Below are 16495 nucleotides of genomic sequence, written 5' to 3' on the forward strand. Positions count from 1 at the left end.
AGAAATGACTCAGCCTCATCATACTGCCCATTACGCAGCCACATATTTTAATGTTAAATAATTTATGAGCTCATGTTAACATGCAATCAGAAGCACAAAAAACTGTAGTTGGGTCCTTCATCAGAAAAAACTACCGACGTAAAGATGTATGATAGCTGAAACATGGAGTTTATTTTATGAATCATTCCTTAAGTGGAATGGATTTCACTGATATGAACGACATGTGTGCTAAATTAGAAAAAGTTAAATGGCTCCAACCTCCATGTTTGATGAACTCAACATGTTCCAACACAAACAAAGGACGGTTAACAGTAACAGGTCAAATGGCTTCAGACTGTCACGAATGGGGTGGTGAGACACGGACAGAGGACCCAGGCGCAAACAAATACCACGAGGGGGTAACATAACAAAACAGGGATGGAAACAATAACATGAGAAGACAGGGCTAAGACTTACTACACTTAAACAAGACTAAAAATTAACTCATAACAAGAACTACAGACTAGACTAGACTAGACTCAGGAACTCACCACACAATCACAATGAACCAGCACATGACAGAAGACACAATGGCATTAAGTAAGGGACAAAATCAAGAGGGGAACAGGTGTAGGGCATGAATCAATAACGAGGAGACGAGAGGGCGGGAACAGAGACGAGACCGGAGAGAGCGTATGGCAAGCCAAATCAACAATAAATGCCTCTCTCCACATTAAACATGAGGTTCTGCCATGATCCTGCCACTATACCAAGAGAAACATGCCATGATGCGGCAGAATCATGACTGAGACACTTGAAAAAACAAGGCAACATGATCATACAATAACCAAATGACGAGACAGACTGAGACACTTGAAAAAACAAGGCAACATGATCATACAATAACCAAAACGGGGAAGCACAAGAGTCCGAGGGAAGGGGCACACAAGAGTTCAAATCTGCTCTCAGATGGTCAGGGAGACACAGTTTGGGACTGTGCAAAAGGCCTGATCGCCCATCGGATGAAGCTTAGTCCTGGTGGGTTTGAGAAGATATGCTGAGGCAGAGCCTTGAGGTAGAGAGGTAGGTCAGCTGTGGCCTAGTGGTTAGAGTATTGAGCTTGTGATCAGAAGGTTGACGGTTGGAATCTCAGTGCCAGGAGGTCATGACTGAAGTGTCCTTGAGCAAGGCACCTTACCCCTGATTGCTCTGCAGTAATGTGCCACTGTAAAAAAAAACTACTTGTAAGTCGCTTTGGATAAAAGCATCTGCCAAATGAATTACTGTCAAATGTAAATGTAGAGAGGCACATCGCCATAGATACACTGGTTGGTAAGGGGTTGAATCATGTATGAGACTCTTTGAGCCTATGCAATTGCTTTAAATGAACTGATGTAATTTGCAGGTTGGTAGTTTAACAATTCACCTGAAAGTGATACCATTGTGACACACGTCATTGTGTGTTTATTTCCATCTCGCCACAGTTCAATGGATAATTGGCTCAAACACACACTGAACAACGGCTGCTCACAATGCATTTTCACATGAACAATGAACATATTTTAAATATGAAATGAAATGTTATAGGCTATTATAAACAATAGGGGGCCAAAGAACAGTACATATACAGTCAGTACAGACTACTAATGATAGGGTTGAGCATTTGATGGTTCTATGTAAAATGTATCTGTTCTTGTTAAAACCAACGATTCAGTTTGTTATTGTATTCTTCCGTATACATTCATTTGGAATCTAAAAAGCTGGCACCGTTTTTATTGACTGAGCCCCCTTATAGAAACATGCACAACTGGTTTTCCAGTGTTCTCATGCATGTCATAGTGTGAATGACTCGACAACGGGAAAACTCTCCCACTGTGCACACTTTGGAGTTACGATGACCCGTAAACACTTCAGTGTCCTGTCTCTTCAAGGTCGAATCAGATTAGACATGGGATTTAACAGGGCTAAAAATACATCACGAGCTGCGCATTGCTGTAACAATGCCTACTTCCAAAGCTCACTTTATTTTCTGCCGTCACCACAGAAATGCCTTCCCGCAACCTGCCAGCTTAGCTGGACCTATCGCATATCACCAAAACAAAAGATCACATTCGAACCAGGGGAGAGGAATAGACAATGAAGATGACCATGCAGAAATTGACTATGCAGGGACTGCTCAAGAGTTTAATAAAACATTGTTTAAAACATGTTCTGCTTAACTCTGTAAAGTTATGCTGGTTTAAGACTTAGCATACAATCACACACATTTGAATAATCATATTGCCTTGTACACAAAACCTATCCAATATGAGCCTTTTTAGTCAGAACTCGGTACATATGCCATGCAAACAGTACATGTGCCATCAGAAGAACTGAACCACAAATGCTGACTGATACTGATACACTTGAAACTACTATTGTAAAACCTTTTGTAGAATGGACGTCAATAGAATTTCTAAAGGAGAAGGTTACACAAGTTATAATTCTTATTGTTGATATTATTAAACCAAAAGTTGGTGGAGCTTTGAAGTACCAACACAAGGTCATGCACTATAGAACAACCAAAGTCATCAATGTAAACTAAATCTGAATAATATTTTGAATTTAGTAGCAAATCATATACAGTACTTACATACAGTACATGTTGTTTTTTGTCATAGTCGAAGCTTGATAATCACCATTAATTTCATCATATAGAACTAAACCGTCAGGACATTTGCCAATTAATGTCACACTGTGTAACGGCTTTAAAACACGAAGCATAATTGAAAAAAATTAGACAGCAGCTGTGAAAAGGCACAAAAACATATTTTCCATCAAGACCAAGCATTCCAGAGGGTCTCACTGGCCTCCCCCAGCAGCGTCAAACATCTTCTTTCTTCCCTCCATGCCAGACATGGCTTCCACGTTCTTGCGCCAGTCACCTACCTCATTAGTCGACACCTGTTTGTCAAGGAGAACGGTTTTGTTACCTCCACATTAAAAAAGCCCAACTCCCAACGACTGAACTTGAACGACTGGCAACATCTCAAACGTACAGGTAGTTGAGTTTTCATGAAGGTACCTCTTGTGGCAACAGTGTTTTTAACAGGCGTTTGTAAAAATGTACAAAACTAACAAGTCAATAAAAAAATTCCTATTGTACCTTTTCTTGCTTGATGTCCTCTTTCTTGACCGACTTCAGATTTGCTCGGAGGTCCATAGAGCCTTTGTGTTTCGAACCCAGCAGGGCCCTCATCATCTCATCCGCAGACACGCGCACCTTCCTCAGCGCCGGCTTCTTGAACTTCCCTCCTAGATCCTGAATCTTCAGTTTGAGCTCAGTGATCTGAATCAACGGAATACCAAGGTTAGGTTTCGACTAAGAGTGCTCCGATTGATCGGTCGCCGGTCATAATCGACCGATAATTGCTTTGGGATGATTGATCGGCGGTCTCTATAAAGGCCGATCCAGAAAAGCCGGTCAGATAATACTAAATTTAAAGATGCTTAGATGTTCTGTCTTTATTTTATTTTATATTCTACAGGAAAATTGTATTTGTCAAGCCCTAAGCTGTTCCCAATAACCAAGCACAGGCTGCTAAGTTAATATGCTGAACATGTTTCTTGTAAATAAATACACAGTTGTCAATCCATGATAAATTGTCTTCTCTTAATTGTAATACGTAATGTACATATCGTTTAATAAATAATGCTACATGATAAATAGAAGGCTTCAAATAGACCCTGTAATAGGTGATCGGTATCGGGTGATACAGCTTCCAGTAATCGGGGATCGGTGATCGGCCCCAAAAATCCTGATCGGAGCACTCCTAGTTTTGACCCCTGCAGGTGTAACTTCCCTTCTGCTACCAACAGGCATCTTTTATTATTCCTGATAGATTTGCATCCTTTGTGCGTAAATCATAAAGGAATGAATTCATGAAAATGAAATCTTGCTTGCTTTGCTACTTACATCTTTGTTGTGCTTGACAACTTTATCCTCATAGTCGTATCTCTCTTCATCTGCCATGTCGATTTTGGTATAAAGTTGCTTGCACAGATTCTGAAGATGAACACAGTATTTGCAAGTGCAAACGGTTATCTGATTCGTGCGAATCAGGACAGTCATGCTTCATTTACGTGAATATTTTACGTATTTTCATGTCTACGGTAGTGTAGACATAAAAATCTTTTTTGGAGGATATTTACAATGTTTGTGTGTGTTATTGGCTTTGTTTTCCTATCAAAACTCGAATCTCATAGTCTCTCAAGAAAAGTTTGAAAATTGAAACTGAAAATGTTTTCTTTGTCTGTCACCTGTAACTCTCCCAGAGAAAGACCAGACAGTTGCAAGGGAGGAAGTTTGTCTTCCAAGTAGCGCGTTTTTTCCTCATTCCTTTCCTGTGTCTCTCTCTCCAAATCTTCAATCGCTCGATTAAGAAGCATTATCTGATTGAAGACGAAAGAGCAACTTTATGAAAGACTTGTCAGCTAATAAACAAACAACTTATAGGTCAAATTCCAACCTTTAAAGAAAGTTTCCGAGATGCCGAAATCTTGGACTTGGGCTGTTCGAGAAAAGCACACCAAATATGACACAAATAAAGAAAGAATGGATGACGATATTATTCTTTATTACTTCTTGCTGTGTTGTCATGTTGATACATACTTTGGTGTATGCAGGCTTTCGAATCTGTCAGATGTAGTATACAAAAAAGGAAGCAATTTACAATTGGCATTGGAGGGCAAAATTTTAAATCAAGGTTCATTATAGAAACAGGCAAAACATAAAGCAAACCATTAGCATGAAAAATATTAAAATAATGTTTATTAAACAATATGAGACAAACACAGGCTGTCAAATCTGTGTTTCTACAAAATATGTGTGTGTATATTTATACACGGATATAAATGTACACACACACACACACACACACACACACACACACACGTTTACTGTATATAACAACATATATATATATATATATATATATATATATATATATATATATATATATATATATATATATATATATAATTGCATTTTAAATTTTGCATGTTGGTTTGTGTATTTATATACAGTATACATATAGATATGCACGCCACATACATAAACCGTTTTATACACAGAAAAACACATACACACAACTTTTTCAATCGATTAATTGCGACATTGATATGATAATAAATATAAAATCAAATGCTCACCTGACTGTCAATAATGAATTAAGAAACAAAAAAAATGACAAATTATTACGCCATTTTGAGTCATAAACGTGCTTCTTTAAATTGACACTAAACATTTCAATATATATATATCGTTCTGAAATGCATTTTAAGGAATCTATCCTTTTGATGCAAGGCATCAGGTGTCACCAACAGCTGTGAAATATCACGGACATCAAATGTGGGCTGATAAATAAAGCCGATCCTGCCTCGGATGTTTATGGGAAAACGGTCCTAGTTGTCAAGGGTTATTTTAGTAACAATTATATTTTGAGTCAAAGGTCTAATGCTTGTGCCATGTTGGATGTGGTTTTGTGCGTCGGTTTGAACGATAGTTTAAATCCTAAATCATCATTTTTCATATCATCATATTTGAACCAAAAAGCACAATCTTCTTATCAGATATTCATAAAAGTGAGGTGAAAAAGATTCACCTTTCTTTATATAAAAAATATGCCTGGTAAATGTTGAATGAAAAAGAACTGTACTTACTCCCCCATTGTGATGCCTCGCTGATCCAATAAGCCAAATATTTGAAATAACACCTGCAAATGAAAGAGACTGGAAACATTCATTAAATCAAAGTCAAACACAAACTGTTTCCTAAATAAATAAGCCTTTTCTAAAGACTAAATAGGGAAGCTGTACCTGTGTTCTTTCTTTTATCTGGTCGTTGAAAGGACAAAGAACAACAGGGCTGCGAGACAAAGGGATTTTATAGTCCGGCAGTCACTGGCTGGCAGATATAGTGGCTGTCACCAGAAATGCCTTGGCATTGCTCTACAAATGAAATATTACCAACTGTGAAGCTGTGACAAGCAATAAAATGAATACGGTGTTGCACGAATAATTAATAAAAACAGCATCAAACTAACACGATACTGACTTTTTATATAGTGTCCACACATAGCCCTTATAGCACATGGATGTCATCATATCTACATATTCAAATGTATGAACAATATATATATATGCTTATATACCATTTTCGTGACAGTTTTTCCAGTGTGTACTATACATGTGTCACTTGTGCAAATTCATCGGCCATTTGTAATGTGAGAGTTTATTCCATACTCTTAAAAATAAAGGTTCTTCACAGAACCATTTTTGGTTTCACAAAGAACCATTCAGTCAAAGGTACTTTAAGCCTTTTTTATTTTTCCATAATCTGAAAGAACATTTTGTCAAACAGATGTTCAGATGTTCTTTATGCAACCAAAAGGTTATTTAACGGCATGAAGAACCTTTTGAAGCAGCGTATTTGTCTACACAATGACACTTAAATATAATATATTTGCCTTTTGTTGTGTCTTAGTTTACCACTTGACATCCATTTTTAAACCCTCAAGCAAAACCTCAACATATTCTTGAAATAATTCAAACGTATGAGGGAACGAGACGTTGTGTCGAGACTGACAGAATGGGGTCCCTGGGGAGAGGGCGCTTCGCAGGCGTACGCCCAACCGCCATCAGTCTCACTCAAGACCCGGTCCTCTGTGCTCCGTGTCGTTCCGAGTAGAGGCGCAGGGCCCGTACTGGACTCGAAAGGGTTGGGACTTCCGCCTGCACCACCTGGTTTTATACCCGTTTGTACGGGGCGGAGTCTGGCGTGCCGTCCCATTCGCCAAGTTCATTGGCCTTTTCAAAGTAGAATCGGAGATGATAGGTTCTCAAGTCAAACCCCATTCTGTCAGTCTCGACACACAGCGAGAGACCGACAGAAAGGGAACGATAAATCTACTGAAGGTAGAGAAGGTCTTGAACTTCACCAGCTAACAAATAATCAGCATTAAAACAACTAAAAACCCTGCGCCAATGTCAGTTGTGATGCCAAAGAAACATAACCTGTAAACCACAAACAAGTGCGGTCTGTCGTAGGCACTTTGCTTTTTCTAGTTGTTGATAAGTAATAATGTAATGGCAGAATTCATAAAACATTGTAAATAATCTTTATAAAAAGTGATAAATCTTTTTTTATAAAGATAACAGGTTCAAAGCCATCATTACTCACAGTATTAACAATACTCTATTTTCTTAGATGTATCGTTACATCCACACTAACTTATACTTTAAGGGAACAAAAGAACAATGGTGGAGAAGAATGACCTTGTTGTTTGGGCTTCCATTAGTCCAGAGCAGGTGCGCTAGCTATTTATTCTGAAACCTTATCCCAGTTTAGTTCTCTGTTAGTAGTATCTGTCTCAGTAGCCATTGATGGCTCAATACATCATTGCCTTTCAACACCTGTGACATTATTAAGAGAGATTAGGGGGATTTATGGTTATGCAACTTGTGTGTTACAGGCCCAATGAACATAATTGAAACTGCATTGTGTTGATAATAAACAAAAAGTATTCAATTAAAATATAAATAACGCACACATTGTTTTCTTTTCTATAACTCTACATTTCTTAAAGGTCCAGTGTATGAAATGTAGCGACATCTAGCGGTGAGGTTGCGAATTGCAACCAACACCACACTCCACCCCTCTGTTTGAAGCACTACGTATTTAAGAAACACGTTATAGCAGTTTGTCCGATTAGGGCCACTGTAGAAACAACATGGCGAATTCCATGTAAGGGGACCCGCGGTGTACATACAGTAGATAGAAATAGCTCATTCTAAGGTAATAAAAACATAACGCTTTGTTGTGTAATGTCTTTATACACCTCTGAAGACATAGTTATGTCATTTATATTGCATTTCTGTCGAGAGATCTTAACCCCATCCCGTCCCCCAAAAAAACACTAGGCCTTTAAATGTCTATGTAAGGTCTGCAATATTTAAGGTCTTTGAAAATACAGTCCGAAGTATTTGTATGCGTTTTTTTGTACTTGGCGCTCATTTGAACAGTGTCTCTGAATTGTCAAAATGCTTGCTATTTCTGACGGACAAAAATATCCGAGGCAGTGTGTAAATGTGATTGACACTGTGAGTTGTATTTATTTTTTAACGTGTGGAAATTTCGGACGCAAAATTTCGTACTCGATGTGCAATGCCCTTAACATTACAGTTTGTATTGTATCTTATTAAGGACTCCTAGTCAGCATGTCCCCTATGAAAATGAATCATGGTTTACTACAGTTAAAAAAAACATGGTTCCTGCTACCACAATGGTTTTGCTATAAAACCGTGGATTAACTATTGTTATGGTAGTACAGCCGTGATCATCAATACACCAAAAAACACAGGTTACTACACATTTTATTATAAAAACAAAGTACATTTTTACAAGGGGAGGTTGTTCACTGTAAATACTGCAAAAACACATGGCAATGATTTATAGAAAAACTATACTGGGACTCACTCGCTCAAGTAAATCCTATTGTGATAAACATGATCTATCAAGCTGTCTATTCCCTGCTAAATATAAACCTCACATTAGTGCTCTTTCAATATTGGCTAAACACGACCGCCTGGCTCTATACCAGCAATTCTTTTAATTCAAACACATAATTCCAAATATCAGAGCGCTTTAGGGACATAAATGAATCATTGATCTAATCTCAGTCTAAACATTAACACAAAGTTGGATAAAGTGCAGGTCGCTCTTGCAGTCTTATTTTTGTGCAACCTGATGCTTCTCGTGGGTTTGCAGTATTGCAGATGTGATCAAATAAAGTCAACAACACGATGGGTAAAGATTATTTGTATACTTGGTCAGGGTTATATGTACTATGCCATGAGATATTTTCTCTCTCGATTTTCTCTTCTTCATGGTAACATGATGCTAGATTTCACCCAGAACTGTCAAAACTATATACATTTGTGGTGAGGAAGGCGGGACGAGAGCCGTGACGCGGGGCCGGTGGCGTGAGTGATAAGTGCAATCAGCTGTGCGCGCACCGGTCCCGCATCTAATCACGGAGGAGATTGGATGGGACCCGAGAAATGGATGTTCGGCAGGACTGTTGACGAGAGAGGACCGGGCCCGGACATATGTTTAGTGTGTGTATGTTTTATGGCCGGCAGTCTACCGTGAGGTGGCTGGCGGTCAGTTCCTTCAGTGTTTATTGGTTATTTAATTAAAGTTTTATTGTTTGAATGTTCGCCGGTTCCCGCCTCCTTCCTTCCCTTCTATGGATCTTTGCTACATTGGTGCCGAAACCCGGGAGGAAGGAGGGGCATGCTGTCGAAGAGCCCTCGCTGCCGAGGGGCATCGTGGTGCGGAGGAGTTCGGGCAGCGCGGACAAGGGACGTCCGCCGGCGGCTGCCCGAGGCGGTGGTGCTGGAGCAAGAAAAATCGGCTGGGACGGAGAGCCCGCTGCCGTGCTCCTGGGCCGAGGTGGGATGGCGGCCTTAAGGAGGGAGCGGAGGGGGTCGTCGCCGTTGGCCGTGGGCCGTAATCCTGTGTCCAACAACCATGAGGGTGAGGAACAGGAAACGGGGGACCCGATACTGGCTGCCCTCACGCCGAGGGCCATCGCCAACCGCCAGGAGGCGAAGGAGGATCGGGCCGTCCCCCCGACGTCGAGCACTACCGCATTGCACCGCGAGGAAGAGCCTCTCGGCTGGGCTGAGGACCGAGTGACAGCGTGTCAGGGAACCGGACAATTTTTTTTCTTTTCCTCTCTCCCCTCTCTCGTCCCTGTCGCTCCGGGGGCTCCCGTCTCCGTTCTTTCGTCTCGCCGGTGCATACCCCCAGGCGCTGCCGACTCCGAGACTGGCTCCCCGGGGGGGAGTAGGTACAGTCTCGGGGGTGCCCCCCGGCCTGTAAGGGGTGATGGGGGTATGTGGTGAGGAAGGCGGGACGAGAGCCGTGACGCGGGGCCGGTGGCGTGAGTGATAAGTGCAAGCAGCTGTGCGCGCACCGGTCCCGCATCTTATCACGGAGGAGATTGGGAGCTTAAATGGATGTTCGGCAGGACTGTTGACGAGAGAGGACCGGGCCCGAAACTGTGTTTAGTTTGTGTATGTTTTATGGCCGGCAGTCTACCGTGAGGTGGCTGCCGGTTACTTCAGTGTTGAGTGTTTATTGTTTATTTAATTAAAGTTTTCGTGTTTGAATGTTCGCCGGTTCCCGCCTCCTTCCTTCCCATCTAACGAACTTTGCTACAACATATAATTGTTTATACTAAAGAAATGAAAGAGTGGTTGTGGAACCAGTTTTTATTTATGTCACACCTCGACTCTATTCCAGGGCTTTAACAGCAATGAGGAAACTGGTGATTCTGCTTTACACCAACAGTACTGATTGTTTTCAGATAAATCATCCGGTGTTTAAGCAAACAATCTTTTATTTAACTTAACCCTTTAGCAATCCTGTTAAATTTTGCAAAAACGCTTAAAAAAGACATACCAATTCAATTCAATTCAATTCAATTCAATTTTATTTATATAGCGCCTTTCACAATTTGCATTGTTCCAAAGCAGCTTTACAGGGGAAAAACGAAAAACCCAAGAAAGGGTAAAACACACTACATGGTGTTTTATATAATAAATCCAATTATTCTAGTAAAATAATATCTAATGTCAGCATCTCCTGGTGGTTTATTTAGCATATTTGCATTAAGTGAATGCTTGGCTGAAAAGATGCGTTTTTAATCTAGATTTAAATTGGGCGAGTGTGTCTGATCCTCGAATAATATCAGGAAGGTTATTCCAGAGTTTAGGTGCTACATATGAGAAAGCTCGACCCCCTTTGGTGGATTTAGTTATTCTAGGTATTATCAAAAGTCCTGCGTTTTGAGATCTTAGAGAGCGTGATGGGTTGTAGTATGATAGAAGCTCTGTTAGGTAGGTAGGGGCTAAACCCTTTAAGGCTTTATAAGTGATTAAAAGAACTTTAAAGTCAATACGATACTTAATGGGTAGCCACTGAAGGGTTGATAAAATTGGGGTTATGTGATCATATTTTCTGGTCCTGGTTAGAACTCTGGCAGCTGCATTCTGAACTAACTGTAGTTTGTTTATTGATGATGCAGGACAACCACTAAGTAGCGCATTACAGTAGTCAAGACTTGAGGTCATAAATGCATGAATAAGCTTCTCTGCGTCAGCAACACACAGAATATTTCGTAACTTGGCAACATTTCTTAGGTGGAAAAAGGCTGTTTTTGTGACATTTGAGATGTGATTTCGAAATGACAGGTTGCTGTCTAATATAACGCCTAGATCTTTTACTGTATTTGTTGGAGTAACAGTACATCCTTCAACTTGCAGTTTATAATCAGAAATATTTGGTTTGCGTGTCTTAGGTCCGATAAGTAATATTTCTGTTTTATTAGAATTTAAAAGAAGGAAATTATAGGTCATCCAATGTTTTATATCTTCAATGCACTCTGCCAATTTGGGTAGCTGGGAGGAATCATCTGGTCTTGATGAGATATATAGCTGAGTATCATCTGCATAGCAATGGAAGCTAATTCCATGTTTTTTAATAATGTTTCCAAGGGGAAGCATGTATATGGAGAACAGCACGGGTCCCAGAACCGATCCCTGAGGTAATCCATAATTTACTTGCGTTAAATAGGATGATTCCCCATTTAGATGGACAAATTGATGTCTGTCTGACAGGTAAGATCTAAACCATTGTAGTGCCTGTCCCTCAATACCGGTATAATTGTGTAAGCGATCTAGAAGTATGTTATGGTCTACGGTATCAAACGCAGCACTAAGGTCAAGCAGGACCAGGAGTGAGATGTGACCTTTATCTGATGCTATAAGCAGGTCGTTTGTAATTTTAACGAGCGCAGTTTCAGTGCTATGATGAGATCTAAAGCCTGACTGAAATTTTTCGTGCATGTCGTTATTTTGTAAGAAAGAGCACAACTGAGTGCACACTACTTTTTCTAGAATTTTAGACAGGTATGGGAGATTTGAAATCGGTCTATAGTTTCCTAGTTCATTTGGATCTAAGTTTGGTTTCTTGATTAGAGGCTTAATGACGGCCATCTTAAAGGGACCTGGGACATGGCCTAGATTAATTGACGAGTTAATAATGTTATAGATGGGCTCAATTGCAACAGGTAGTAACTCTTTTAATAATTTAGTTGGTATGGGGTCTAGTAAGCAAGTTGTAGGTTTAGAGGTTGCGATAAGTTGAATTAAATCTTCCTGTTTTATAGGTGAAAAACGCTGGAGCCTTTCTTTTGGAGCGATGGTTGGTGCTAATTCATAGGACAGATTTGGAGGTTGAGTTTTTACAATTTTGTCACGAATGTTTTTGATTTTCTCTGTAAAAAATTTCATGAATTCATTGCTACCAAGGTGCGGCGGAATAACAAGGTCAGGTGGTGTCTGTTTATTTGTTAATTTAGCAACTGTGCTAAATAGAAACCTTGGATTGTTTTTGTTGGTTTCTATGAGGTTACGAAGGTGCTCTGCCTTTGCTGCTTTTAGTGCCTTTTTATAACAATTTGCACTCTCTTTCCACGCCATTTTAAAGACTTCTAATTGCGATTTTATCCATTTGCGCTCTAGTTTGCGTGTTTCTCTTTTAAGGGCGCGAGTGGTGCTATTGTACCAGGGTGCAATATTTTTCTCATTAATCTTTTTTGACTTCATAGGTGCAACAGCTTCTAATGTATTAGAGAAAATAGTGCCCAATTTCCTGGTCATGACGTCGAGCGATTCGTTATTTATTGGTCTGGTTATTAAAGGAGTCAGATCTGGCAAGCTCTTTGCGAAGCTATCTTTAGTAGCAGAGGTGATTGTTCTACCCTGTCGATAACGTGTTAAAGGGCTGATTCCAGACGTGCGCAAAGTACCCGTTATAAGATAGTGATCGGTGACATCGTCGCTTTGAGGCATAATATCTATATTGGTTAGATCGGCTCCGTGAGATATAATCAGGTCTAGTGTATGATTAAATCGATGAGTGGGTCCTTTAATGTGTTGTATTACCCCAAAAGATTGTAGTAGTTCTGTAAACGCCACAGCTAATGCATCGTTAGCGCTATCTACGTGGATATTGAAATCTCCGACAATTAGTATTTTATCAACGTTAACCAATAGGTCCGATAGGAAGTCCGCAAACTCTTTCAGAAAATCAGTATAGGGACCAGGGGGTCTATACACCGTAGCCAATGTAAAAGAAAGCAATGGTTTTTTACTTTTGTTAGGAATAATTATGTTCAACGCAAGCATTTCAAATGATTTAAATTTATGCTCTGTTCTCTGAGATACAGTAAGAAAGTTTCTAAATATTGTAGCGACTCCGCCACCCCGACCAACTGGACGTGGCTCATGCATATAACAGTAACTTGGTGGGGTACACTCATTTAGGCCGAAATAATCATTTGGTTTAAGCCAGGTCTCGGTAAGACAGAGTATATCAAAACTGTTGTCCGTGATCATTTCATTTACAATAACTGCCTTTGAATTTAGTGATCTAATATTAAGTAGGCCGAACTTTATAAATTGGTTTTGGTTGTTTATTACATTGTCTTCAGGTTTAATCACGATCAGATTTTTTCTCTGACTTTTGCCAAAATTTTTACTTTGTAGTATTATTCAGGGGACACATATAGTCTCTATATATTTGGAAACAGTAACATTTATAGCAGTTGAGGCGCACATACTATGGTTAAAGTTTTGACTTACCTGAGGGAGACTTACCTGAGGGAGACATAGTCAACCGGTGCGCAGCGCCTGCGAGATGTTGTCGGACAGGAGAGCCGCTCCGATGCTGCTGGGATGCAGGCCGTCAGGGCGGAAGAGCCTAGGTCGCTCCCAGAACAGATCAAAATTATTTACAAAGAGCAGCTTCTGTTCAATACACCATGACATCAACCATTGATTAAGTGAAAAAAGTCTACTGAACTTATCATTCCCTCGTCGGTAGGTAGGCAGCGGTCCTGATACGATAATCCTCGCTGTGGGCGATGCGTTGCGTACCGTCTCGATCAGACTCCTGAAGTCCCTCTTCAGGATCTCCGACTGCCGCATCCTGACGTCGTTCACTCCCGCGTGCAGCACGACAGCTTCGACGTTAGCGTTGTCCTTCAGGATCGCAGGTACCTGCGCAGACACATCAAGAACACGAGCACCGGGAAAGCAGTGAGTGCGCACCTTACCTTTAGTAGATGTAGCGCGTATGTTCCGGACGATCGAGTCTCCGATGATCACAGCGTTGCATTCGGTCTCGCAGAGGGCGGCAAAGCGGTTCCTGGTCGGGATCTCGAAGACTGGTGGCGGCAGCTGAGTCATCTCACCGGTCCTGGCTAGCGCCTTTCGCCGTTGGTGTGCCGGTGCAGGAGTGAAGTTCATTTGGGCTGGTCGTGTTCTCTTAGCCTGGGCTCTGTGCAGAGAAACACGCGGAGTAGAAGTGGAAGAAGTATTATAATCGCGATGAAAACTTACCGCGGATTTGCGAGCTTCAGCACGGGATGTTTCCAGCGCCGTTATTCGTTCTCGCAGCCGTGTTTGCTTCTCAAGTAAATCCTGGATCTGCTTCTCCACAGCCTCCAATTCCGACTGAAGCGCAAACGTTTCCTCATCTGCACTCAAAGGTACAAACACGTCTGAAGCATTAGCATTAGCCATTAGTGATGTAGTAATGAAAACAGCGAGTTAAGCAGTATGCAGGCGGATAATGCTAATAGCCTAAGGGCTAACACAGAATGATCCGATACAAATAATGTATCAGTACGTTTAACAACGATTTTTGTTTATGCTATAGTTAAGGATAGGTTTCACTCTCGCTTAATAACGATTTAAGAAACAATTCTTCAAGATGTAACAAGAATAATTAGATTTGAAAGAGCTCCCGCTCAAATCACGCGCTCTCAGTAAACTCTCAGCAAACAGCAAACTAAAGTGCATACTGTTCTTGAAACATTTTGAGTATATGCATGGTTTTGGTATCTTTTGAAAGGTGAGACTCTGAAGTTTGTTTCTAAAAAGTCAGAATCACTGCAAATCTTACTGTTATTGAGTAATAGAATTTTAAAAACACTAAAAGAGGGGAAAAATATTCTGCCTACTTTTTATTTTTAAACAGTTGCCTGCATATGACTCTAGTTGGGAGCTATTAGCTGGAAAACACATTGGGATCACAGCATGAAGCCTTACAAAGCTAATTAGATTACAATACCTTAGAAAATGTGTGTTTTTCACATGTTTATCCAAGTTTATGTGTAGGTGGCCTTCTAGAATGACCACTTGGAGACTCCAAATGGCCCTTTGCCATTAACAGCATTTTATGTGTCATTCTTGAATGCTTTAATGTACAGTCATAATTCTGGGCTCTAATGAAAGGTTACACTTAGAGCTACTCTATTCCTTAGCAATTATTGACAGTGAATTTGGATGACACATAGAACTGAAACTATACTTTGTGCAAATAAAGAGACTATAGACTAAGTGCTAGTGTAATAAAATAAGTTTTAATATTAGAACAAAAACACTCTAAATAAATGTATAAAACCAAAACTATTTACAAATGTTATAATTACATTACAGGTTATTGGCAACATGCCACTCGTTATAACAAACCCTTTACCTTTTGCGATATGCTTGTATATCAGGAAGGCATTTACAATGGCAATGTCTAAGAAGTGATTAAAAAAGGTCTTATACCACTTCTGGGTTTTGTGGATCACTTTATATTATAATAGCTGATTAGGGCTCTCTTCTTCTGAAATGTCTTCCTCTGACAAATCACTCTCACGCCTGGTACATTGTTCAACAACTTCTTCAAGTGAGAAGTGTGTTTTACTCACTCTTTTCGCCATTTTTTCCAAATGTAAAACTCTTTTACACGCTTTCATAGCAGCTTTTGCGCACGGTCACGAATCCCTGTTAGAATTTACGCACAGCCGCAAACGTATTTGCGCACGGACCTGTCTACTTACGGTTGAATGTTTCCCGTGAAGCTGCGTATTAATCTTTTCGGAATTCTATTGGCTATGAGATACGCCCATCATTAGCAAACTCTGACGCGACAGGATCGATCTATTGTCAATTAAGTACAGGAACGTCCCATCCTTCATCCTGGGCGCTCCTTGGCTATTGCTGCCTGTTGTCACCTCTTAGATGCACCTATTCGCTCAAATGAGATGTCAATTAAAAGGGCAGAGTTCAGTGGCCATGTTGACATAAAAAAATCTGCAATGTTTGAAGTGAAGAGACGCTACACCACAAAATGCGTCAGAGATTTGATAGCTCTGTCGGCTTCTTGGCATTATACTACCATGTTCCTTGGATGTTTATAGACATATATGTGTTGGATTTACTGGACCCTTTAGAGTATACCTATACCGTTTTTGTTGGAATGTTATGGATCAGTGGACTGCCGGGAGGCTTTATAGGAGAGTTTCTTCAGTTTTGTTGCTGCTTATTTGGTTGTTGGTTGTCTGACAACGAC

General features: G+C 40.4%; 1 protein-coding gene across 4 annotated transcripts; it reads right to left on the reverse strand.

Annotated features, from left to right (window-relative positions):
* Nucleotides 1-2136: 2136 nt before the first annotated feature.
* Nucleotides 2137-7438, reverse strand: tnni1d (troponin I, skeletal, slow d). Of its 4 annotated transcripts, none has more exons than XM_079454059.1 (9): nt 7294-7438; nt 5836-5967; nt 5676-5732; nt 4631-4654; nt 4488-4529; nt 4279-4410; nt 3935-4024; nt 3125-3307; nt 2137-2922 (listed from the first exon to the last, which is right to left on the reverse strand). In XM_079454059.1, exons 6-9 carry the CDS (start codon nt 4405-4407, stop codon nt 2821-2823), a joined length of 504 nt encoding a protein of 167 aa, XP_079310185.1. In that variant the 5' UTR covers nt 4408-4410; nt 4488-4529; nt 4631-4654; nt 5676-5732; nt 5836-5967; nt 7294-7438; the 3' UTR covers nt 2137-2820. The 4 variants fall into 4 exon arrangements, with proteins under 4 accessions (XP_079310185.1, XP_079310182.1, XP_079310184.1 ...); XM_079454056.1 differs by having other exon boundaries at nt 5680-5748; nt 7294-7416; XM_079454058.1 differs by having other exon boundaries at nt 5676-5748; nt 7294-7369.
* Nucleotides 7439-16495: the final 9057 nt, after the last annotated feature.

Source organism: Barbatula barbatula (assembly GCF_947034865.1).
Source record: "Barbatula barbatula genome assembly, chromosome: 4".
Taxonomy (NCBI): Eukaryota; Metazoa; Chordata; class Actinopteri; order Cypriniformes; family Nemacheilidae; genus Barbatula; species Barbatula barbatula.

Coding starts and splice junctions, on each gene's coding strand:
- tnni1d (XM_079454059.1), bottom strand. CDS start 4,407: ATGCTTCTTAATCGAGCGATTGAAGATTTGGAGAGAGAGACACAGGAA. Junction 3,308..3,934: donor TTGTCAAGCACAACAAAGAT/GTAAGTAGCAAA, acceptor CCGTTGATTCAG/ATCACTGAGCTCAAACTGAA. Junction 2,923..3,124: donor AGGACATCAAGCAAGAAAAG/GTACAATAGGAA, acceptor CTTGACAAACAG/GTGTCGACTAATGAGGTAGG.